Source organism: Mastacembelus armatus, chromosome 12 (assembly GCF_900324485.2).
Source record: "Mastacembelus armatus chromosome 12, fMasArm1.2, whole genome shotgun sequence".
In the NCBI taxonomy this organism is placed as follows: domain Eukaryota; kingdom Metazoa; phylum Chordata; class Actinopteri; order Synbranchiformes; family Mastacembelidae; genus Mastacembelus; species Mastacembelus armatus.
The window spans coordinates 3,587,940-3,614,790 of NC_046644.1; the positions used below are offsets into that span (position 1 = coordinate 3,587,940).

The following is a 26,851-nucleotide window of genomic DNA, read 5'->3' on the forward strand; positions in this document are numbered from 1 at the left end:
GGTTTCTAACTCCTAATCATAAATAGTTGGTGGTGGGCCGAGGCCACATATCTGCTTTAGTTTTTCAAAGTAAAGATCCCCATCAAACGATAACACTGCTTTCTGAATTTAAGATAATTTCATTCCTGATCAGATGCTTTCACCACTCAAATTTCTTGCACATTTATCGAAAGTCATACATTTAACTTTGTTAAATTTATAATCAAACGCTGCGGCCAACTTTATCATGCGAACCAATAGCACGCTTAAATTTTGATTGTTAGTTAATTGGCTAGTGATAATGAGGTTGGCTGCTCAACTGAGGAAATCAGCTGAGCGACACAAACAACCTCGTACCGGCTGAGTCCGGCATGTACAGGTAAGTATTAATGTCTTTGGGAAATGTTTGCAACTTGTTACTTATGTACATTTTGTTCAGACATATAACGACGTTCTGTAAAAGGTAGTGTTAGCACTTACAAACTAGTGCTCACTAGTTCAGCATTGTGCATGGCTGAAGTAGAAATGACCTAGGTATTTTTCTCATTTGCTAACGTTAATCCCCAATTTTTGCAGTATGGCTCACAGGTAGCTTTTTTTGTTGACTGCATAAATGTGTACAAATGTGTACACATGCCTCTTTCCTGTGGCAGAACAAGGTGAGTAAGAATGCAGTGATGTGATTTATTAAATGGATAACCTTCAGTCCTTCGAGCTTCAGCTGAGACTTTATGTTGCTAATCTGAGAATGATATAGAAAGCTTGTGTGATACAACAAAACTCTTCTCAAAAATGTTGTGTAAAATATCAGACCAACTTCCATTTCTAATTTCCATTCTTTGTTTACAGATTCAAAGTGTAAGATTTGTTGAAGTTTGAAGTCAAGATCTACATCCACAGTTTTCATTGCATGTTTGATACCAACCTTCTTTGACAGTTAGGTTTTGAATCAAAAATGCCTTTTCTCTTCCCTCCTGGGCTTGTTTTATCTTTGTCATATTAATAAAGTTTTGTAGCAGTCTCTGTGGTAGCCAGCACTCTGTGGGGCATTACCAGAAGATTCCCCAGGAACCAAGCAGAATCTCTGCACTGCCTTATCAGCTACAAGACTCTTTACTGTGTTATAAGGTCTTTCCATATGAAAACACTTGCAATAAACCTTGGCCATCCTGTGTGTGTAAATAGAGTGATGGGCCAACTCTATCAATTATATGCATACAGCACTCCATTGTTAAATGATGTTTGCTAGCAAACAAGTGTTATCTAGTGGGTAGCTTGTTTTTATGGGGTCAAATCTTCAAAAATTGATGAGTGTCTGGCAATACAACAGATGTTAAATTTGTGAAAACATATTTATTGGGTACATCTCACAAAATAGGGCATCAGTCATGTTAATGACAGAGAATGTAAGTTATCTCATAAAATAATAATGATTAACATTACCTATAAAGTAGTGTGTTACTATGTTACCTATAAAATACTGTTTCACTGTGATATAACGTGTGTTATATCTTGCTGAAAAATGAAGTATAGGGACCACTAACTTGTGTTAATTTACTGTATGTAATTTTCTTTGCACTGTTTGGGAATGGAGCTGGAGGGGTTTGGTGCGAACACCTTTACTTTTTCAAGCACACTATTGGGTGATAATGAGAATGACGTCATGCACGTCGGATCCTAGACATAGCTGCCTGCTCTGTTTTCCAGAGAAATTTCATTAGACAAATATACAGATTAAAAAAAAAATGTGCAAGAAGTACTAGTGTTCAATTTTATTTTTGTTTGTTGAAAACTATATATGTTAACAAATAACTGGGTGATCCCTTGATAGGGATCGTTTAAATATCCGCAAAAAGCCGGTGGTCTACCACCAAAAGGATAAAATGTGTCAGAAAATAAAAGAGCTTACAAAGTGTAATCTCCACAAGTCAGAGTTCTCACACAGGATCTAAATGTTTCTAGTTTCCTATAATTTTCAGTTTTAATTTCAATTCAGTTTTAAACTACCGTATTTTCTACAATATAAGTCACACTGTTTTTAGTACTCTGGCTTGTTGTGTGACTTATATAGCAAAGTGACTCATACATGTTAATTTACTGTCATTCTATTGAATAGTCATTAGAGTTAGATGGTACGTTTGGCACAACTTAATATAATACTGTACAGCCAAAAAAGTGAAAATGTTTATGTTCATGCTAAGCTGTAACTGGTGTAACACAAGTCCAAAAGAAAGCACGATAGAGCAGACTTCAATGTGCAGGTAATAAAATATGCAGCTGAAATAAAGTTTGGAGTGAGTGTTGGCATTCAGCCAACCCAAGAGAGAAGGCAGACACACCCAGCTTGACCTCCTGCACCTTCTTGTTTGATTTTTGTTTTTCTGTTTTTGCTAAAAGCAACTAATATTCCAGTGTGACCTAGTCTAGAAAATACAGTAGTAAAAGCACAACACAAAGTATAATCATGACAACACAGAATGCTGGTTTAGTTGGGAGTGACAAAAGTGGAGAAAGACAGCCGCGTTCAACTGGAGGTTAAAATGGAAATTCGAATGGTCCAGTCACTACTCATTTGCTCCATCCATGCATATAAACACACACACTAAGGCTAGGGGAGGAGAGAAACTGTTAACCACAAAAAAAATAAACAAATAAAAATACCATTGACAATAATAATAATGATATTAATGGCCCAGGGTCATAACACCAGTTCATCCACTCACCATGCTATGCCTGAGAGACTGCCTTTGCACATCAAGCAGCATCTTCCTGCCTACTAATATCCTTAGCAACCATTTTATACCAGTCAGCTACTGATGCTTTAGTCAAAGTAACCTGTAATTACTTACACCAAAGCCACTGTGACCATAATGTACAGACCCTACAATATCCCTGTGTCTAGGAGCTGCCTAAGCCAGCAAAACTGCCTCCTTTGTATTCCACTCCTTCCCTGTTTTGACTGTTGGTCCTTTGCTCCACACTGCCACATCTCTAGACATGATCTCCAGTCTAGTGTCAGTGCATTTAAACTCCTCTGTTAAATTTGTTATTGGAACTCTAAAATCCCCTTACTATACAGGCATACACTACTTAGGTAACGTAGAGCTCCCAAGCACTTTCTCATGTATGTGCTAAATGTTCTCTAGTTTTTCTAACTTTGAGTTGGGTACGTCATATGCTGTGAGGGGCCATAAAAACCATGGCAAACACTGCAGGCACCACAGTTTTTGAGTTACTCTTAATAGTGCTGGGTCTGTACTCTGTACTGTACTGTGATGTGCTCTTTGAGCAGTCTAGATAGGATGGGGTCTAAGAGACATGTTTATGATAAAGCAGCTTAGTTCAGTGATAGCTAAATGGATTCTTAGAGATGTTTTAGTTGCTACTATAGTTGGTGATCATTCTTTAGCAGCAGCAGAAAGAATCTGATAAACGTAATCTTCAATAGGTATTTTATTTGTTCATAGTCATAAAGTTACAGATAGCTAGGCTCAACGGAGCTGTGGCTTTTTGTCAACCTGGCTATAGTACTGGAAAGAACCCTGGGTTGGTTTTGTTTTCATCTCCTAATGTTGAATAGTATGCAGTTCTGGCTTGACGCAAGACTTTTTTGTATGTTATTAAGCTGCTTTTCCAGGTTAGGTACATTTTTCTAAACCTGTGGACTGCCACTTCCTTTCCAGCTTTTGTGAGGTCTGCTTTAAGGTGTGGATTTATGAAATGTAGCATGGAGCTAATCTCCTCTGATTCGATACCTCCTTTTTCTGAGGGGCAACAGTATCAAGTGCTTTATGCGGCTGCAGTACTATAAACAAGATAGGTCCACAATACAGTGCATCTTTTTATGTGGTACAGAAGTCTTAGGCCAGTTGTCTTGGTAATTGTAAGCTGCTTTATCGTAGGCGAATGTACCATTACTGACTAGAGCCAAATGCTAGAAGTGGCATAGTCATGCAGACCTGCTGTTTTGAACAGCTGATGAGCAGAGTGATATATGGAACTAAAATAACTATGATGCGTAGTGTAGGCCAACTTGGACACTGCTAACTGTTGGTATGGCTGAAAACACATAAAAGATTGAAGATTACATAAACTTCTGTAAAGACTGTTATATCTAAAAAGTTTGTGCACTGTTTACCTAATAACAAACCATGGATAACTAGTGACATCAAGGTAATCCCTAACCAGAAAAGGGAGACATTTGAAGAGAGACAAAAGAAAAGCTCAAATGCAAAATGAGTTGAAGAGATTAAAGAAGGTCTAGGAGGACTAAAAAACTAACCAAGAAAAATCTTCAACACATCTGTAACTGTAACTTTATTCATATAGCACCTTTAAAACAACATAATACAATATAATGTACATATAATAAGATAAAATAAATACAAAATAGTAAAACAAAACTATAAAAATAAGAGAACACCAAAGTGCAAAAAAACGCATGCTGATTTGAAGGCTGAGTATAAATATGTTTTCAACCGAGATTTAAAAACGGGTAGACTAGGAGCTAGCCTGACCTGAAGAGGCAGTTTATTCAACAGTCTGTGGGCTGCAGCAGAGAAGGCTCTGTCCCCTTGTCTCTTGAGTCTGGTTTTTGGTGCTAGAAGTAACATAAACACAGCTTCACTGGCTACAAAAACGAACAGCTAGGTACTAGGGGCACCAGTGGGTGTTGTGGACAGAGCCAGTGAGCTCAAAAAGATCTTAAACAGATTTGACACTGCATCAAATGTACTTTCTGCCGCAGTCTGTACAGCAATACTCACTCATTCTACCTCAGTCTCCTCCATCTCATCCTCGTCTTTGTCCTCCACGTGTGCATCTCCACCACTGGTACGCCCCATCCCTCATCTGGGCTTGCTTCAACATCTGTCACAGTAACAGGGGTGATGTTGGAGTTAAAGAAATTGTGCTGTGAGAAGGCAGCTGGCCCCGTTGATGTAGGTCCAAAGCTACAGAAAGACTGTGCTACCCAGCAGTGAAAACCTCTTCAGTGGACCTATTGAGACTCAAGGTCAAACACATGTTTATGTTTTTTACATTTTTGCAATACCATCCAACTAATCATCCTCAGAGACTAACTCACAGGGATGGGGATGGACCCATGCTTTGTTTCTCGGATCACAGTTTACCTGTCAGAGAAGCCACAGTTTGTCAGGCTGGGGAACTGGTAGAGGGCATAGGGGACTGTTTGGGACCATATATAAATCATCTCTATTGAAAAGTCCACGCCATTTGTTGCATGGCTGGATGACCTTGAAAATCACTTCCCCAGAACTTTAAGACATGAAGTTAAAGGGGATCTCTCAACATTTCTGTAACTCTCCACAACCAGTGTTTCAACATTTACACCCACTGTCATGACTGGCCAATAGACAGTCTCTCTTTCCTGTCTAATCATTACCACTAAAAGAATACAAAATCAACGATAACAGTTTCAGATTTGTGCCATGTTTTTGCAACAGTAAACTGTTACTAACATCTTGTCCATTTGCTTTTATTTCCAGGTGGAGCATATTACTTAATTTCAAGGAGTTTGGGGCCTGAGTTTGGAGGCTCTATTGGTCTGATCTTTGCCTTTGCCAATGCAGTGGCTGTAGCCATGTATGTGGTGGGCTTTGCTGAAACTGTTGTGGAACTTCTTGCTGTAAGTCTCAATGCTTTGTGCTGCTTTTACAGAGTCTGTGATTACTGCTATGTCTTGTATTGTGTAATTCAATCATTTCAGCTCTTCAGGCTACATCTGAGCATGTTTTCCATGACCTACAGGCAGCTTAGTGCTGTAAACCAAGAGAAGCTGTAGAAAAATAATTTAGTAATATAAACATTGTTCCTTATATCAATTTGCTAACTGTACTTATTCTTCAGAGGTTTGGGGGAAGGCTGGATCAATCCTAGCTGACATGACAAAGCGCCAATCACTAGGCCAACGCATAGACCGTCTTTTATACAGCATGCAAACTCCATACAGTATCTGGGTTGGGGAGATTTGAGTCAATTCCAGCCAACTGTGCTAGAGACAGGGTACACCCAGGACAGGTCCCCAGTCTCTCTGAGATGCTAAATAGAAGACAAGCAGTTACATTGACATCCCCACCTGTGGACAATTTAGGATCAACTGTCAACCAAACCTGCATTTGTTTGGACAGTGGGAGGAAGCTGGAGTCCATACTGGATCATTTATTTTAGAAAGTAATGTCTATACAGACATATTTTTTAAATGCTAATTGGTGTCATTATTTTGGTGTACCAAAACAGCACAGTGACTATTTTTCACCCTTTAAATAGGCTGACTGACTGATTACAAATTTGAAGACCGCTGTGATGCTAATTATAGGACCCACTTTAGTTTCACCATCTTTTCTAGGGGTACCATCATTTTTGTCCAGGCCAATTTCATTACTTTGTTTTTTAAATGCTTCTGTTGAACCACAATTCAAAAGCAATGTCTGATTTTCATTAGGTAATTTCCAGTAAGTTTTGATTTATTATAACTTTTATCAGTTTCAAGTTATTTCAGTGACCATTGTGGGTTTTTCTTTCTTTAGTGGAAGGGTACCAACAATTTTGTCTGTTTTGTAATACCAAGTAACTTTGTGAAGAAAACTGCAGTGTTTGTAGTATAGGCATTGGCATTTCATTATTCCATTTAATGACTCCTTGTATTGTGTCTCAGGGCGTAGATGCAATCATGACAGATCAAACCAACGATATCAGAATCATCGGTACCATCACAGTAATCCTCCTCCTAGGCATCTCTGTGGCAGGAATGGAATGGGAGGCCAAGGTATGAACAGGACTTGATATGATAAAGTGACAAAGTTAACATAAATTACATAAAACCTAGAAGTGTGTATAATCCCACAACAGACTCCAAAGTCCTTTTAGACTGAGGGCACATGACACTGTGATTGGTTCATACCAATTGGTTTGTTCAGTAGATCAGTGATGACTAATTCATTGGTTAATTTGCTTCTACACAGGCCCAGATCTTCTTGCTTGTTGTCCTCATTACAGCCATTGTCAATTTCTTCATTGGAACCTTCATTCCTGTTAAGTTAAAGGAACCTGTGGGCTTCTTTGGCTATGACGGTATGACACCCTGATTTCTCAAGTGAAACTTCTATTAAGATAGAATTAACATCTGTACAACCCAGTAGCCTTGGTGGCTTTATCAGTGCTCAGGAAGCTTGTTCAAACTGTGATCAAACTCTTATTTTCATGTCAGTGTCAATCATGTGGGAGAACATGGGTCCAGATTTCCGAAGGGAGACATTTTTCTCCGTTTTTGCCATCTTCTTCCCTGCAGCCACTGGTATTCTGGCTGGTGCTAACATTTCAGGAGATCTCGCTGTAAGTCATCTGTAATTATTAACAAAATCTCATTAAAAACAAAACAATGCTTCTTAAGGGGTTTATTCTGATGTAATACATTTCACCAAAGCTGTCAAAGCAAGCAGACTTGTGGGCTTTGCAGATTCTTCTCTACAGGGGGATATGAGTAGTGTTTCCTAGAGTCCAACCAATACAGCATTTTTAAGACCCATAACAATTCCGATATTTGATTATTTTAACATCCAATATGCCCATATACTGGAATATGTTTTTTCTGTGAGACACACATAGTTGTAGCGATTCATATACTGTGAATATGGTGATACTGTGGTATGTTTGCGGTGTCCTGGCAGGGGCGTTCCATCTGCAGAACGTAGTGGTTTTAATCCTTCACTAGGCTAAACATATCCAACGTGCAGTTCTCTTTCCTGCCACCAATTGTCTCAAAGCCTATTAGCTTGTACACCTTGAGAGCAGAACTTTGCTTGCATCGTTTGAAAGAGATGGAGTAATCTGGTGCCTCACATGAAGACACATAAAGTATTTCCATGGTAGCAGTTGCAGGACAGGCAGGAAAAACCCTGGAGAAGAAAAATTTTGTATTATTTTTTTTTTCACAAAGTAAATCCTTAGCCATGCATGTTAAGTGGATGTTTAGTGGTGAATCTGCAAAAAGATTTTACTGTGAGCTAAGCTGTAAGCTAATCTGCGCTTCCTTAAAAATAAACTGATCAATTCAGAATCAGTACTACTAAGACAATCTATTTCTACTGATAGAAGTGCTAGATTATGTGCACATTATGCGTTAGGCCCATACAATAGCAAAATAGCCTCCTCTGTAATAAAATAGCCTAACTGTAAACTCTAGAGCCACACTCACAGCTCTTGTGTTAATTTTAAGTGGTTCACATATAGACGTGAACTACTCCGCTCTACATATTGGACATATTGTGCTGTGTGTATGTTTATGGCTTACATTTCATCCTTTGTGTATGTCCTTTGGCTATCAAAAATAAAAGTAATGCAGAGATATTTTATAATACTAATACTTAATCAAGCTGCAGATGTTCTGTCAGTCTGTATGTTCCTGTCTTGTCTCACTCATGATAAATTGTAGTAAATTCCCCAAAACAAACAATTCAAGAGAAATGTACAGGGGGAGGGTGCATTGCCATGGAGATGATTTTCCACCTGAAAGGTGTGAAAACCTTTTGATCACTGCATTTAAATATGAATGAAATCCTCCATTCCTGTTTTGTTTCCAATGGAGACTATTATTACTGACACAGTCTCTTAAAAATTCCATCCCTACACAGCAAAATTTGTATTAGTATGCAGTATTAAATTAACTCAGGTGAGAAAAGACAGTTTATATATTTCTACTCTCTCACACATATAATAAACACATTTTAGTGTTAACACTGGTGATTTTGCTGTGTAGCCTATATATGTACAAACTACAACTGCCAATACTTTGATACATGTCAAGAAAATGTTTCCAGCCAAAATGTCTGAACTTCTGGCACAAAAGTCAGTTTTCTGACTGTAGCTTATATATTTTTTTTATTTAATGATTTATTCTGTGCAGAGTTTAACAGTGAAAAGTGAAAGAGCTGGTTCTCCTCATGAAGTCAAGAGAAAGTTTCCAAATTATTACAGTAACGTAACATAAGATCTACACACAATAATCACAGTTCACAGCAAACTTTGAACACAGGTCTCTTTCTTTAGTTCAGGTTCATCTACCAATTCTCCATTTCTTTTAAATTATTTATTGGCCATTGTAAACACCAATTTATCTGCAAATAGCTCATATTGGCCCATTATATCGGCATGCTGATTTATCGGCCGGGCTCAAGTACTTCAATTGATTTACTGTTTTGACCTGTTAACACTTCAATAGCAAAAAGTAACAAGTGATTGAGCTGATGAGCTTAACTGTGGCAGTCAGATGATTGATAAAATTATCTTAAATAACGGGGATCATCATTATCATTACTAAGGGGGTTTGAAGAATTAAAAGGTTTGTGTAGTTATTGCCAGTGTTGGCTGTTTGTTGCAGGATCCACAGCTTGCCATTCCCAGAGGAACCCTGCTCGCCATATTGATCACAGGAGTAGTCTACCTGGGTGTTGCTGTTTCAACAGGTTTAGTAGTATATGCTATTTATTATATTCTCTCTACCTTTAAGAATTGGCTTTTCTGTTGATCTGATTTCTTAAGACAATTCTTTTATAGGTGCCTGTATTGTGAGGGATGCAACTGGAGATATGAATCACACAGTCAATTCGCAGTTCTTGACGAATTGTACTGATGCTGCCTGCAAATTTGGCTATGACTTCTCTACCTGTAAGAGTGAAAAAGATGGTTGTCGCTTTGGACTCCATAATGACTTCCAGGTATGAAGCAGCTCAAGCTCTAGTCTGAAAAGTATTAGGAACATTTCAGATCATTGAGTCCAAAAGTCAAACAATAAAATTTCATCTAATCTTCTGTTCAGGTCATGAGCCTGGTTTCTGGTTTTGGGCCTATCATCACTGCTGGAATTTTTTCTGCCACTCTGTCTTCAGCTCTGGCCTCTTTAGTCAGTGCACCTAAGGTTTTTCAGGTAAGATCCTTCCTAAGCTATAACATGTTACACTGATAACCAAAGAGCAATTCATTTTTAGATTTGGAGTGTAGTTCATGTTGCAGTTCTAACAAGTCATGATGTTTTATATATTATTAGTTTTTATTGCAGCTGAATTGAACACAATTGCCCTCATCATCTCCAACTTTTTTATACATAGGCTTTATGTAAAGACAACATCTACCCTGGCCTGGGCTTGTTTGCCAAAGGCTATGGCAAGAACAATGAGCCTCTCCGTGGCTACATTCTGACCTTTGTTATTGCTCTGGCGTTCATCCTCATCGGTAAGGCTGCACACTGGTCATTTGCTCTAAGTGGAGTAGTTCTTTAAATAATGGACTAAAATGTTAAGCTTAATGTTGTATGACATTACAGAACAGTGTTGAACATTGCAGTGTTTGATGATCCAATGAATGGACTGGGTGACCCAGTGTCTTCCTAGCATGACTCAGTTGACATTTGGTATTTTTAGAGCTTAGTTGCTTGATTTTGGCTTGTGTTGAATGGTCCAGATAACATGAAATTGTATGGTTTGACTGTATTTATATTCTTATTGCAGCTGAGTTGAACACAATTGCTCCCATCATCTCCAACTTTTTTTTGGCATCCTATGCCTTGATCAACTTCTCTGTGTTCCATGCCTCACTTGCTAACTCTCCAGGTAAGCTCAAAACCCAGAGACAGGATACAATAAGTAAAAGGTGTTATAGCCTGAAGCTAAAACACAAGAGAAATGTATTGTTCTAAATAATAGGAGTAGTAGAAGTTTTTCAGTCTCAAGAAATGTGGTCTTTAACAGCAATTGTTCTAGAAAATGGTGGGCTTTCAAAAGGAGTTATTGAAGCACATAGGGATGGCCTGAGCTGTACAAATAGACTTAGTGCCGGTGTTTGACAGGCCATATTATACTGCCCACAGAACATCTAATGTATAATTCATATGTATGTTCTAGGTCTACTACAAGCAGTAGACTGATGACCATTTACATGACTTGCTTTTTTTTTTTTTTTTTTTTTTTTAAACAGACATTTAACAACGTCTATAAATGTAACAGTGACAATAGTTAATTTTCAGCTGTTGTTCTGTGGCCAGTTATAGAACTAATCAAAATAACAAAAGCAAAACAACACCAGAACAAGAAAAGGTAATATGTAGTCTGCTTTAATTGTAGGTTTGTGTATAGCTTAAATAGGTAAGTATCTATAAAAAGAAATATGTGTAAGCATAATACAATACAAAAAAATGATATTCTGGGAATTAGCCATAAATATTAATAACATTTTTATTAAGGGCAAAGCAAGGTGTGGGCTGTAATGCCCTGCTCATGCCGTAGTTGTACAGAACATTTCGTTCTTTTTCGTAAGTGGTGCTGAAAGCTTGGTGATGTAGTGACCCCTTACAGCAAGCTGCAGTAGCTGCTCGCACACTAGTCAGGTGGGATCATAGTTGCACTTGTCAGTCACAGTTGCTGGCTAACAGTTAGCTAGCTAGTTATCTCTCTCACTATCCAGATAATTTGTTTATTTGAAGAAATGTATTTGCTATGGTCTATGATGACGTTTCCTGCCTTACAGTCTCTGGTTCTTCGCTTGGTAAAAATAGTTAAAGTAAATTTGTGTGTTAAAGTTCACCAAACTTAATCTGAGATTTGTGGAGATTTACTCAGGTAGCTGGTCAACTGATTTTTGGGGGCCATAAGCCTGAGAGTTATGGTGATATTTCATAGATACCTTGTAAAAATAGTGGTTCAATTAAATTAAATTATTGAACCATACATCTATACAGCAAATATCCAAAATACCTATGCCTAGTCATTAAACTTGCTAAAATACCATACTCACACATGAATACAAGTTTTATATATTAAAAATCAGACTGGTTTTCAGATAAATGATAAAGCAATCTTTAACACTGTCACATGGGTTTCATTTGCAGATGGATTTTGCTCTGTTGTCATGGAACTGTTTTAATATGTTGATTATTTTGTGAACTCTTTGGGGAGAAAAATGTTGACATTTCCAAAAATCTATTTATAAACCTCAAATTAAATCAAATTCTGTGACTTTCACTTTGATAGTACAAGCATTAAATACAGTAATGTGAGAATTAATTTATAAAAACAGACAGAAATACATAGATGGATGGATCGATACAAGTGGATTGTGACGTGTCAAAAGTAAAGTTTAGTTATTCGTCACATCCTTATTCCTGTATGACATAGTCTGATATATTCTTATTGTTTTACCTATTAGTAAGATATTATGAAGTGAATTGAAAAAAAAAATGAAAAATGCAAAATACACAAGGTAACATTAGCAGGCTTCTCCTAACAAAAAAGCCCAAAAGTCAAACGTTGAGGTTTATTTATTTATTAACTAATTTACCTGCAGATATTGAATCTAGAGTCGATAAGTTTTCTGGAAGCATTTGAATTTATTAAGGACATTCAATGCTAGAGTTACATTCAGTAAATTCCTGTTGAGTGTTGTATCAGCCAGAGTATTGGAAACATGGAAATGAGATTTCATTAACACCTGTTATACTGAGGTGGAGGTGGAAGTGTTAGACATAGATACATCTAAACCTGGGCAAAAAACCCAGTCGGATATCACTAATAGGTGACAAAACAATTTGAACCTTTTTTTTTTTTTTTTGCAATTTATGTGAACTGACCCTTTAGACTGTCTAATGAATGCTGTTGCTGAAACACTGAAATGCACACAGTTGACTTTTTACATTTTAATTTTATAAAGCTCTGTGCTTTTTCCCCCTTCAATACCCAAGCTCTAGCAGAACTCAAGGTACAAATTGTTCATCTCCTTCTAATTCCTTCAGGCAGGTCATACAAATACATGGACTTAAATGGTACATGGGGTGCATGAATGGTAGGAGTAACACTGAAGTATAAATCCAATATTGTGGCCTCTTAAGGACCAATCTCTCCCTCACTCTTGGGAACAGATGTGCATGGGGCTGAGGGAAATTGCACCATCAATGTACCCTTTATGTCCTCTGGCTTGCTTTAGAGTAATGTGTAATTACCCACAGTCCAACTGTATCCCATCACTAAAATCCAGCTATAGTAGTTTTCTTGGTATCAATAAGTAGATATTGTACATAATAGCTGCTCTTCAGTCTAACAGGCTGCTAACTCCCATTCTTTAACAAAAACACTGTACGCAGCTTCAACTTTGTCTATGTTCTTTAACAGCAACATTTAATATGTTAAAACAATGTTGATGAAAGTGTTTTCTTTGATAAAGGATGGCCATGGCTCCTCCAGATTTTTAGTCATTTGAATTTCAGGTTTGAAATAATTTTGTGCAGTTATATCTTTGAAAGATTGGCCTTCTCTTCAACCTTAACATGAAGATTGTTGTCTTTGTTTGTCATGATAATTCTGTTGGAAACATTGCAATTCTCATTAAGTATGTGACTAGCACTCTGAGTTTGTTTTCAAAATACCCTAGCTTTTTGTGACTTGCATTCTTTCGTGCTGTAGGGTGGCGGCCCAGCTTCAAATACTACAACATGTGGGTTTCCCTTGCTGGAGCCATACTGTGCTGTGTGGTGATGTTTGTCATCAACTGGTGGGCTGCTCTCCTCACCAATGTCATTGTTCTGGGTCTCTATATATACGTCAGCTACAAGAAGCCAGGTGAGTTATTTTATAAAGTATTACTAGTGTTACTGCTAGTTATTAGTATTTAAATAGCCAATTTCCTGTTTATAGCCACTTGGGTGCAAACATTTATACCATCAGAATTTTTTTTTTTTTTTAAATAGTAAAATTAGAAACCATATGTGTGTGAAATTGACAAAAATCATATTAATTAATTATTAAGATAGACTTTGTATGGTTTTGTTATTTTTCACCCATACATTCCATGCAGGGATTACAACAAACAGTGGTGGTGTACTCACCATAGTACGTGTAAATCCAGAACCTAGGATAGCCCATTGATTTATGTCGTAGACCTCTATTGTTGTCCAAAAACTACTAAAAAACACACCAGCGAGCATCAACGCTGCACTGGGTGAAATGATTCTTTCTTAGGGAATACGCAGGGTACGGACGCTGTTATGTTTTAGGTTTAGATGGTGGAGTAGTCCAAACGGAACCAAGATCTGTTCCTTACTTAAGACACTTTACAACCTAATGGCCAGTTTTAGCATTCTAAAGTCTTTTTTGAAAAAAGGTGTAGGCTATGTATTTGTGAGAAAGAAATATGTAAAACAGTGCAACCACTTTTGTGATCTGAGTTAAATAGTTTTTTTGACAATAATTGCAGTCTAGGGCACTGGCTAATAAGCTAAACTGGTTTCTGGATTCATACCCTCATTTCTTATTACACGTTATCTGGGATTTGTAGAAAACAACAAAAACATAGATTATTGACTAACATTTAATATTCCATGTGTTATTTTGTGTCACTCTAATGTGCTGCATAAAATGAAAATAAATTTAAAATAAAGATGCATATACAATATACACGTGATACATGATACAAACTAATTTTAGATTTTAGAACAAAAACATCAAGCAAAAGTAGTGAGTTTATTTCATGAGGTTATATACCCCAGGCAAAATATTGTCCATTTTTGGTGACCGATTGTGCAGAAAGCCTTTATTTTATTTAAGCATGGTGGTCAAATGAATCCATTTATCTTCACATTTACTTTTTTAAACATAATATAACTGGGGCCACCTGTAAGATAACTGAAATCTTACAGGTGGCCCTGTTCAAAGGTTTGCATACCTTCGTATGTTTGGGCTGATAATATACATGCACAAGTTTAAATGGCTATTAAGAATATGTTTCCACACCTGTGACTTGTCTAATTGTAAACAGTGGCCATGTATAGTCAGTTGTTTTTTTTTTCGCTACACTGGCATGGGGAACACAAAAGAACTGTCAAATGACCTGCAAGAAAAGCATTGAAGAGTTGATGCAGTACCATATTGTAGTACTCTAATTTTTTTTTTAAATGAAAAATGAAGGTGCTTGTTGATAACAAGCCAGTCAGGAAGAAGAAAATCTGACATCATTGCCAGGAAAATTTGTAGAAATGCAAAGAAAACCCTCCAAGCAACATCAGCTGAAAGGCTGCTCTGCAAATAATCCGTATGACTGTTTCAAGATGCACAATAAGCAGGTACTTGAACCAAAATGAACTGCATGGTTGATTTGCCAATAAAAAGCCATTGTGGGACAAAAGGCACAAAACAACCCACTTCAAATATGACAAATAGCACCTAAACAAGCCTCAGAATTTTTTGAAATGCTGGAGTGCTGATGCCAAAATTGAACTTTATGGTTCTAACCATAAACACTATGTTTGGAGAGGAGTCAACAAACACAAAGTTGGCTGTGCAACTCTCAACACACACCTGTGTGTACACTCAGTTTGACATGCAGCTACACACACATAGCAGGCCTTCCCGATGCCTGTAACACCACATGGGTCAGACAGGCTTTGGCCCGGCAGGATGACCCATAAATACTCTTCTAATTACATTGTGTTTTTGCCTGCATGTGTCCTCCCCTCCAGATGTTAACTGGGGCTCATCGACCCAGGCTCTGACCTACCACCAGGCCCTTACCCACACTCTGCACCTCAGTGGAGTGGAGGACCACATCAAGAACTTCAGGTACCAAACAAAGAAGCACCATATCTAACTAAACACGCCTGTCATTAAAACTGAAGTAGGCATTGTGTCTAAAGAAGATTGAGTCATCTTTTGCCTCTACAGTAATACTGACACACACTGTAGTTACTATCACACCATATTGGCATGGAGTAGCCTGTTTATAATATTTGTTTGGTGGTAAGTGACGCACGCTAATGGACTTTTATGTAAAAATGACTGTCATGTGATAGCTTACAGGTATGACCATAAACTTAACCTAAACCTGAACTTTTTTGAGAATGTATTACTGGTAATTTGCCCTTGGATTGTTTCTATGGCAGCAAGCAAAGCAAGAGATTAAAAGGTGTCTTCAGAATGACTTCTGTACTAGTCTTAGCTCCAGCTTGTCTCTTCTCACTGCCCTTATTAAGTCCCTGGTGCTTAACATATTTGCTTTGATGTGCGCTACTCTGCTGTTGTATTGGTCTGTGCTAAGATGACTAGAGGCCATTGTGAAGGTCAAAAGAAATGTTGTTGTAGATTTAAATGCTAGCAATGCTCTAAATGTCTCAGCAACAAAACTGACACTGATTCTGACAGCTTTTTCTTTTGAATCTGTGTTGACTGTAGACCTCAGTGTTTGGTGATGACGGGTTTCCCCAACTCTAGGCCAGCTCTTCTGGACCTAGTCCACAGCTTCACCAAGAATGTAGGCCTAATGATCTGTGGTCATATTCGCACGGTGAGCAGATACTTTGTTGTTTGATCTTTTGTCCTTTGTAGATATTAAGGATGTTCTAAAAACATGGCCCTGAAGACTCATGATCTTCCCAGGTCAGACAAATATTCACCCAATAAAAAGAAAAAAGAAAATGATTTACCCAAAGACTGTATAAACTGTAAATATTAACTAGACCAGAGTGCAATACTTCCTGTCTTTATAGTTTTATTGTCTCTTTCATCTTTCATTGCTGCTATTTTTATGTTGTGTTGTACCCTTTGCTGCTGTAACATTGCAAATTTCCCCATTGTGGGACAAATAAATGCTCATTTTAAGATATCATTTAGGAAAGCATTTAATTAAATACTACAGATGTTTTAGAAAAGAAGCTTTCAGGTGGACTCTAGATTAAGATGTTGTCTCAGTGTCATATAGTTAGCAGTAATTAATCTAGTCATTAGGGATGTCTGTCTGAATTGGAACTAATCAAACTATAATTGGAATTCCTCTTTTAACCTTTTTCAACCAACACAAACAAACTGGTAGTTTGGAGCTGTCTGAGCCAGTTCAGAACTGGTTTTCCTAACCGCCTAACAACTAGTTTGGTCTTCAAAAGGCTACAGAGCCACCACAGCTCCAAGTAAATAAATCACTGTATATGTCCCAGTCGAACAAGCTCTGCTGCATCTGGCATCTAAATTGTAATGGTGGCACAGCAATTTTCTAAGAGTGATTATAAATGCGTTTCTCCAGTGTGATACCCGTAACCATGTAACACAGAGGCTAACTGAACCGTGAGGTTGGTGCGTAGGTGAAGAAGCTAGTGTAAATAATACCTACACTACCATAGGACAGTATTTAATTTCCTCTGCAAATAATTTTAACATTTGTTACAGTTTTAATATTTTTTTCAAATTAAACATTTAGAAAAAAATAAAAATTCTATTTGGATCTGGCACACTAATATTGGCATCCAACCATGGTCTTGCTTGATCTTGCTGGTTGCAGTAATTCCACTCCCACTCCCAGCTCCTGACGTAAACAGTTCTTACTTCTAGACCAGCAGAGTTGGTCTAGTTAGAGCTTAGTTTTTTGGACACAAAGAACTGCTTTAGTGGAAAAGAGGTATACACTTTTTTCAACTCCATTGTAAGTTGCATTTTTTTTTAAATCTAATAATTTATAAATACATTTTTATCAATCTGAAGCTCATCATCTCTTTAGCTGTCATTCCTCTGGTATAGTGTAATTCTCTTAACCTTAACCCTCATACATGAGGACATCAGTAGGCCACAGTGGGGATATAGTTGATGTGTTTTTTCCATTCCTGTATACACAGTGTAAAAAGCCTTCAACAAGTCCCCTGCCAGGCATAACCTCTTCACAATAAAAGGCCATTTTGATTCTGTGAATGCAACCTTTGTGTAGTCCAATAACTAGCACTGTGGAACACTCCGCCTTACACAAGTGGCCCCTGGTTTGCCCACCTGCCTGCTTCTATTTCTTCCATTACTATTACGAAAGAGCTCAGCACAAATTAAATGGTGTAAACATTCACAGCTAATGGCATTAGTTTCCTGTCTAAAGAACAGCTCTGAGAACTCTCTCTTTTTCCAGAAATAAACAGATGCCCTGAAAAAAGTAGGATTTTGTTCTACAGGTTGAATTCTTCTATCTGTCATCAAAATCATATTAAATTGAGAATGTTGCGACATCTGACCTTGGAAATGTGAAATTCTAGCATGCTAAATGCAAGGTTGTGGAATTTGTTATATTTGCTGTGTAAATGTGTGTGTGCCTCCCCAGGGCTCCAGAAGGCCAAACTTCAAAGATCTGGCCACAGAACAGTCCCGGTACCAGCGCTGGCTGCTGAAGAATGAGACCAAAGCCTTCTACGCTTCAGTGTTTGCTGAGGACATGAGGCAGGGCACACAGTACCTACTCCAGGTAAGGAAATGCAACTTCTATAATGGTGGTGTGTTGCTCTAGATAATAGTACTGAGTAAACAGCAGCTGCTATTTACAAGAACTACACTGAGACTGCCATCTACGTGCAGAGATTAACTCCCAAGAAGCATTATGCAGGCATCTTGCACAGTAAGTGGCAACAGCCAGCAATCTTGACTCACTCTGCTGTGATTTGTTTGGTGTTAATGGGCATGAGTTTCTAATAGCACATTTGTCATTGTTTCCAGTCAACAGAAGAAAAAAGAAATAGGAAAACTAGGGCAGCACGGTGGATTAGTGGTTAACAATGTTGCCTTACAGCAAGAAGGTTCCTGGTTTGAAACCTGTCAGGGGCCTTTCTGTGTGGAGTTTGCATGTTCTCTCTGTGAGGAGTGAGTGGTTGTTTGTCTCTATGTGGCCCTGTGATGGACTGGAGACCTGTCCAGGGTGTACCCCTGCATTTCACCCAAAGAGAGCTGGGATAGGCTCCAGTAGATCCCTGGGACCCTGGTTAAGGAATAAGTGGGTATAGATAATGGATGAATATATATATATATATATATATATATATATATATGGATATTAAAAAAAAAAATTTCCCATCTCACCCCTATGGGTGGTGTGTGTCTTCCTCAATCTCGGGTCCTCTACCAGAGGCCTGGGAGTTTCAGGGTTCTTCGCAGTATCTTAGCTGTTCCTAGCACTTCTGGACTGAGATCTCTGTTGTTCCTGGAATCTGTTGGAGCCACTCTCCCAGTTTGGGGGTCACAGCCCCGAGGGTGCCGATTACCATGGGGACCACTGTTGCCTTCACCTTCCACATCCTTTCTAGCTCTTCTTTAAGCCCTTGGTATTTCTCCAGCTTCTCGTGTTCCTTCTTTCTGATGTTGCTGTCACTTGGGATCGCTACATCTACCACTACGGCTTTCTTCTGCTGTTTGTCCACCACTACTATGTCCGGTTGGTTAGCCATCACCTGTTTGTCGGTCTGTATCTGGAAGTCCCACAGGATCTTAGCTTGGTCATTCTCCCTCACTTTTGGAGGTGTGTCCCATTTTGACCTTGGGACCTCTAGCCCATACTCGGCACAGATGTTCCTGTACACTATGCCGGCCACTTGGTTGTGGTGTTCCATGTACGCTCTGCCTGCTAGCATCTTACAACCTGCTGTTATGTGCTGGATTGTCTCAGGGGCATCTTTGCACAGCCTGCACCTGGGGTCCTGCCTGGTGTGGTAGACCCCGGCCTCTATCGATCTTGTGCTCAGGACCTGTTCTTGTGCCGCTACGATTAGTGCCTCTGTGCTGTCTTTCAGTCCAGCTTTTTCCAGCCACCGGTAGGACTTTTCGATATCAGCCACTTCTTGTATCTGTCGGTGGTACATGCCATGCAGGGGTTTGTCCTGCCATGATGGTTCTTGCTCTTCTTCCTCTTCATCGGGCTTCTGTTGCCTGAGATATTCACTAAGTATTCCATCGCTTGGGGCCATCTTCCTGATGTACTCATGGATCTTGGCCGTTTCTTCTTGGATGGTGGCTCTGACGCTCACCAGTCCCCGGCCTCCTTCCTTCCTCTTAGCGTACAGTCTCAGGATGCTGGATTTGGGGTGAAGTTCTCCATGCATTGTGAAGAGCTTCCTTGTCTTGACATCGGTGGCTTCTATGTCCTCTTTTGGCCAGCTTATTATGCCAGCGGGGTATCTGATGACCGGCAGGGCGTAGGTGTTGATGGCTTGGACCTTGTTCTTCCCATTTAGCTGACTTCTTAGGACTTGCCTTACTCTCTGTAGGTATTTGGCTGTGGCTGCTTTCCTTGCGGCTTCTTCTTGGTTCCCATTTGCCTGTGGGATTCCAAGGTACTTGTAGCTCCCCTCAACATCCTCTATGCTGCTTTCTGGGGAGTTCAACTCCTTCAGTCCTGACAACCTTCCCTCTCTTTGTTATCATTCGACCACACTTGTCCAGTCCGAATGACATTCCAATGTCGTTGCTGTATATCCTGATGGTGTGGATCAGTGAGTCGATGTCTCGCTCAGTCCTGGCATACAGCTTGATGTCATCCATGTACAGGAGGTGGCTGATGGTTGCCCCATTTCGCAGTCGGTATCCGAAGCCAGTCTTAGTGATGATCTGGCTGAGGGGGTTCAGGCCTATGCAGAACAGTAGCAGGGACAGAGCATCTCCTTGGTAGATGCCGCACTTGATGGAGACTTGTGCTATCGGCTTGAGGTTGGCTACTAGGGTTGTATTCCACAGTCCCATTGAGTTCCTTATGAAGGTTCTTAGGGTCCTATTGATGTTGTACAGCTCCAGGCATTCCAGGATCCATGTGTGAGGCATTGAGTCGTAGGCTTTCTTGTAGTCAATCCAGGCGGTGCACAGGTTGGTCTGCCTGGTCTTACAGTCTCGAGCGACCGCTTTATCCACCAGTAGTTGATGTTTTGCTCCCCTGGTGTCCTTACCCATTCCTTTCTGGGCCCCGCTCATGTATTGAGCCATGTGCTTACTCATCTTAGCCGCTATGATACCCGACAGGAGCTTCCATGTTGTGCAGAGGCAGGTTATCGGACGGTAGTTGGATGGGACTGCTCCCTTTTGGGGGTCCTTCAGGATCAGGAATGTCCTGCCTTCAGTTAGCCACTCTGGGTGAGTCCCATCCATTAGCAGCTGGTTCATTTGAGCTACCAGGCACTCATGGAGGGCAGTTAGCTTCTTTAGCCAGTAGGTGTGGATCATGTCAGGCCCCGGTGCTGTCCAGTTCTTCATGTTTGAGACCCTTTCTCGGATATCTGCAGTTGCGATGGTTACTGGTTCCTGTTCAGGGAGGTTGCTGTGGTCTGCTCTCAGGTCTGCCAGCCACTGGGCATTGGTGTTATGTGATGCCTCCCTCTCCCATATGTTTTTCCAGTATTGTTCAGTCTCCAGCCTTGGTGGGTCTGCTCTCGTGTTTAAGAACTTTAAAAAGTTTGTCTCTTGGTGTGCTGTTCTTGTAGTGAGAAATTAAATGGGCAGGCACCTGTGAAATAGTACTCACAAAAGTGAGAATTAAAACATCCCCTGGCCTCTGGATCTCATCCTTCCACACTCTAAAGCCTGCCTTCTCACCATCTGCTGCTATCACCCCCTCTCTGAACTCTGGTTATATGCCCCCCTTGCACTGTCTTCGGTAACCCCAATTCAAAAGAAACATTAAGTTAAAAGGGTAATGGATTCCCTCTCTAACTTCAGAACCATCTTTTACCTTCCCTTTCTATATAAACTGCTGGAATTGGTGGCAATTCAGCTCAAGGCCCACTTGCTGATTAATAATCTTTTTGAACTATTCCGCCTAATACATAGCACTGAAACCCCTTTGACCAATGACTTCCTGCATTTTTCTGTCTGTGGCTACCTCAACACCTTCATCTTGCTTGCAGCATTTGACACCATCAGTCACTCCATTCCCCTGTCCCATCTGCAACTAACTCTTAACATCACAGACACTGCTCTTTTATGGTAAAGATTTCTCTGATAGGTAACATTTTATCACCGTCAACAGCTGCACCTCCTCTGTTGTAGAATGTCTGTAGAGATTCTCAGTCGTCCAGGTGAAGTTATCTAGAGGTTGAATTAAGGCAACTGGACTTCTTTTTTTTACGTCAAAATGTTTTTCTACTCACCCGAGTAGCTTCTTCAGTCTTCTCACTGAAGAAGCTACTCGGATGAGTAGAGAAAACGTTTCGACCTTAAAAATAGAAATCCAACAGGCCATGATCTGTGGAAGGATGCACCTCCTCTGTGAAAGAGTCTCCTAAGGTTCAGTGCTTGGCTTCCTCCTTTTCATCCTCTAATTTTTCCCCCTCGGAAGCATCATCAGAAATCTGTACGTTGTCAGCAGTTTTTTATTTAATGAACTGTTCCCTGCATATTCACTCATTCATCATCCCACAAACACACCCCAGGCTACACAGCTGGTTCCTTATTACTCAGCAAAGTCACTTCAAAAACCTGCTTCCTATCTACAAAGACTTTCACACCCTGCTGCCCACCTATTTTTCTGACTTTTGTCACCCCACCCCTGCACCCACTCCGCTCTGCCTCCTCAAACCTCTTAATGGTGCCCCAGATGACCAAGTGTTGAACCTGGGGCAACAGTGCTTGTTGACCCCACACTATTAAACTCACTGTACACCATCATAAGGAAGCCCTCCCATAATTAACACCCAAAAGAGCAATCAGATCTAAGTTAAATTTCATTTAACTTGTAATTTGTCCAATCCCCCCTTATTCTTTTATACATATTACTTACAATTGTTTTGTCCTTATCGATTTAAGCATAGCTGTTTTCATTGTCTTATTGGTGGTGTTTATGTAAAGTGTGTTTCAGTGCCTTAATAAATTATTATTATTATTATTGCTATTATTATTATTATCGTTCTTGTTCTTGTCTTTATAATCATCCATTCATCCATTTTCTATACCCGCTTATTCCTTAACCAGGGATGTTTTTAATCAGAGTTGCCAAATTTTCTCTCTCAAGTGTTAAAACTGGAAGTGAATAAAGCTAATCTGCTAACAGTGATACTAGTACATCGATTATATCTTCATTTTTTTCATCTTCTAGGAAAATAGCCAGCCTAATAAGAAATTTAGGCTGGCCGGTGTGAATTTATTTGATTGTTAATTCCATCACTGCATTTCAAGGCTGCTGGCCTAGGTCGCCTCAAGCCAAACACCCTGGTGCTGGGCTTCAAGAATGATTGGAGGGATGGAGACATGATGAATGTGGAGACTTACATCAGCATGATCCAGTAAGTAGAGTTCCTCTGAGAGAACACAGATTTTAAAGCCTAAATGGAAACAGTTAGTCGGATGTTGCAACTTACGTAATAACATAAACTGTTAACTTTTTTCACATGCTATCATGTTAATATTTTCTAGTGCATTCATATGGCAAGCTAATTTCATAACACTTAAGTTTCGGGGAAGCAGCATAAAGTACAGAGAAGCATATTTACTGAGAGATATTGTATAAATTAGTTTTTTCTCCCTAGACCCCTGATTTTATTCACCTCTGGCCATGAATGGTAGTAAAATAATATGAGGCATTATAGTCAGACATGCACAAAGAAGACCACACACAACTAGGCCGTAGGCAACATTAGTGTGGGTTCTGATAGCTGCTCCTAATTTGAATCTGGTTTTCAAGTTGGTAAAATCTGTTAAATTTCATGTTCAAGTTAAGTACTGAACCTGTCATTAACACAATATACACTCTGGCTCTCTGTAACACTACAGACATCGACAAAGAAAAAGAATATACACATTTGTAATGATTCAGTGGTGTTATTGTAAACTAATGTATGTATATATTACCTTCTCCAAAAAACTGTTGTAAGCAAATCTGGTGGCCTGGCCTTAACCATTAAGTCCATTAAACAACTGTAAATTGCCATTTTTTTAGGAAGATACACGCGAAAAAGGAGGAATGATACATCCTTTTAGATATTTACCTAAACTTAGAACTGTTGTTGTTTGATAACTCAAGAAGGAGAAGAAGCAGCTGCAGCAGTGTTAATTTAATACTGTATACTGCTGCCTCTATTGTGCATGCGTGGACTGTGATGGAGCATAGAAGAAAGTGGTATAACTTCAAAGCCTGTAATTGTCTTTCACATGTGTTCTTGATGCCAGGTCTCAAATGAGTAACAGCTACTGTGCTTGGAGCAGAGCCTCAAATTTTAAACCTGCTTTCTCCTGCTTTAAATATTCTTGAATGAAAAACAACTTTAAAAACATAATATTTGAGAGTAATTGCAAAACCTCCAGTAGTGTTTTTTCTTTTTGCAAAACATTATTGCAGTTCCTTAGTAAATAAGAACACACCCAATTAAGCACCAAAATGAGCTGGAAAACCTTAGTAAATATCCCCTAAGTCCACTGTGTATATAAAGCATAACCAATCTATTTGATATTCATGGTAAAATCAAGTAGAATAGGTATTATTTTCACTGTGTTGCTGTTACAGCTATTGCAACTGTAATACAGCTCTATAACCAAACACAGCAGAATGTCCTTGGCTTAATTTTAGTTCATTTTGGTAATTTCTATTAATGTCAAGTGTAATTGGACTATAATTACTGTAAACATAACCAGTTGTGTTATTAAGATTGTTAGAAGAAGCTATATTCTTAAATATGAAGCATCTCTTGTCATAGTGTGCAAAGACATAGAACCAATGCCAGATTACCCTTTTAGGGGGCCCTAGTACAAAAACTAGTTTGTGGTATCTTAATTGAGCAAACATTTATTTAGGAATATATACACAATACATAATTAAAGCAAGGGCATTAAAGGCTTTAAAGTTAGATATTAACGTGGGTCACTGGGTTATGTGGTAATCTAGGTGTAGCCTACACCCAGTTTTAAACCCCAAATGCATGCGGCCCTCAGTTCCCATGAGGGTCAGCGCTCCAGGGCACAGTAACTGCTATAGCTAAATGCTAAAATGTATTAATTATGAAAGTCTAGAAAGTATTCCTCAAAAATATACTGTCCAATGCAAGGTGTTACTACAACACCCACTTTATGTATTTGGGTAAATGCAGGAATACAGCATTTGTCCTGCCGAATCCTGTATCAGTCACGAGACCGTGACTCATTGTAAACTGCGGATTATGGCATTACAGCTGAAGGTCAGTGATGGTTTAAATCACAGCTAATACTCTCAGCAATGTGCCCATTACCTTGTATTCATAAGTAGCTATGGCATACATTCTACAAGGTTCAAACTGCAGGCATGTTTGAACATGGCATTTGTTGTCTGTAGTTTGCTCATCATTGCTTGTTTCTCTTCCTTGCATGTTTTTGTAGCCGTTTAGTCTAATGAGCATGCTCTGTCCACTGCTAATGTGAGTTTTTTACTTATGTGTTTTTACCTTTTAGCGATGCCTTTGACTTCCAGTTTGGTGCTGTTATTTTGCGACTGAAAGAGGGACTGGATGTGTCCCATATACAAGGACAAGGTATTAAACATACATACACACACATCATGGGTTCCAACGTATCCAAGTATGTACATATATTGTGATGTCTATCTGAAACGGATATGACATTAAGGCTGCAACAAACAAATATTTTAATTGGCTGATTATGTTTCCAATTAATCAGTTAATCAGATTTTTATGTTTTATTGTCAAAATATGAATTTGAGTCTGCTACACATATACTAAAAAAACTTTTCTCTTTTTGTGTGTGATGACATTTAAACATCTTAAAAATTATTACATCAAAAAGGTACTTGTTTACTAGAATTTCAAACTGAAAGCAAAAGTGATTAACGAATTAACCCCAATGAAGCAACATGCTTTTAGACATGCACTTGAATATTGCTAAACAATAACATGGTGAGCTGCATATAAAAACACAATTATCTGAGGGACATGGGCCAGATATTAGCTGGACTGATCTCCTAAAAGCTGATGGACTCTCAGATTCCTCACATCAAGCACGACTTTCACTCTTGCTGCAGTGCCAAAAATGATGGATGTTCAGTATAGGCTATAGCTGTCTTTAGAAATTCACTAAATTCACCAGTAGAGATCTAGACACGAAGCCAAAAAACGCAGAGGTTAAGGGTGACATGGGCCTCATGTCCATGTCTTAGAGTCAGTGTGGATTGACATTAGATAAAACAGAAGTCTGTCTGCTCAGTGAGATGCACAAGTTACTATGTCAATTGACCTGAGAATTGTAAACATTTTACTGGATCACTGATTATCTGACCACATAAGTGTAAAGATTGTGTAAACCCAATGGACAGACTCTTTATTAATCCCCAAAGTGAAATTTAAGTAGACTTGTACTAAAATATTATAATAAAGCAAACAAATTAACAGTCCAGTCTTACCAGTATTATCCCAGTTTTAAGGGTACCAGTTATTAACAAAAAAGCTTAGCTTAGCTATGCTTAGTTTATCTTATCTCATAAATTGCAGTTATAACCTTGGAGTGTAGTGTGCACTCTCTGTGTTCACTGAACACTGCTTAACTCTAAAGTTTGATTTGCTCTCTCCATTTGTTTTTGTTTTTTTATATTCTTCTTCTTCTAACTTCTAATCTCTGTGTCTTATTTTCTCTTTTCCCTTCACTTTTCTTCCCATATGTATTCTTATCTCCTGTCCTCCCAGATGAGTTGCTCTCCTCCCAGGAGAAGTCCTCAGGGATGAAAGATATAATTGTGTCCATAGACACCAGCAAAGACTCTGACGCTGATTCATCCAAGCTGTCCTCCAAAGCCACCAGCCTCCAGAACAGTCCGGCAATACAGAAAGGTCAGCCCACTGCAGAATGCACTGTTCAACACATTTACCTTTTTATATTTCCACTTTACCTAATAAGCAAACCTTAAAAGACAGTTGTTGTTTACTTTGATGCCCAGGAAACCCACGGCAGTGGCATGATAGTTCAGTTATGACAAAGGAAGGGTTATCATCCAAGAAATTAGTTTAGCACTATTCACAGCAACCATTAACAGCATCAGCATCACATACCATTAACAGCATCAGGCCATTATCAGCATGAGGAAGGCCAAGTCCCCATTGTTATATATGTGTTTGTGTGTCTGTAAA

General features: G+C 39.0%; 1 protein-coding gene across 2 annotated transcripts in view; it reads left to right on the plus strand.

Moving 5' to 3' along the window:
- slc12a2 (solute carrier family 12 member 2) overlaps nt 1–26,851 on the plus strand; it is a 71,133-nt gene that overhangs the window by 26,619 nt on the left and 17,663 nt on the right. For both annotated transcript variants that reach the window (XM_026296683.1, XM_026296684.1), the window contains exons 5-20: nt 5,487–5,626; nt 6,656–6,766; nt 6,963–7,071; nt 7,208–7,332; nt 9,377–9,461; nt 9,553–9,713; nt 9,815–9,922; nt 10,104–10,227; nt 10,503–10,604; nt 13,446–13,601; nt 15,497–15,596; nt 16,206–16,317; nt 18,103–18,243; nt 22,926–23,032; nt 25,167–25,246; nt 26,411–26,554. In XM_026296683.1, coding sequence (XP_026152468.1) covers nt 5,487–5,626; nt 6,656–6,766; nt 6,963–7,071; nt 7,208–7,332; nt 9,377–9,461; nt 9,553–9,713; nt 9,815–9,922; nt 10,104–10,227; nt 10,503–10,604; nt 13,446–13,601; nt 15,497–15,596; nt 16,206–16,317; nt 18,103–18,243; nt 22,926–23,032; nt 25,167–25,246; nt 26,411–26,554 — 1,905 coding nt within the window. The remainder of the gene's footprint in view (nt 1–5,486; nt 5,627–6,655; nt 6,767–6,962; nt 7,072–7,207; nt 7,333–9,376; nt 9,462–9,552; nt 9,714–9,814; nt 9,923–10,103; nt 10,228–10,502; nt 10,605–13,445; nt 13,602–15,496; nt 15,597–16,205; nt 16,318–18,102; nt 18,244–22,925; nt 23,033–25,166; nt 25,247–26,410; nt 26,555–26,851) is intronic.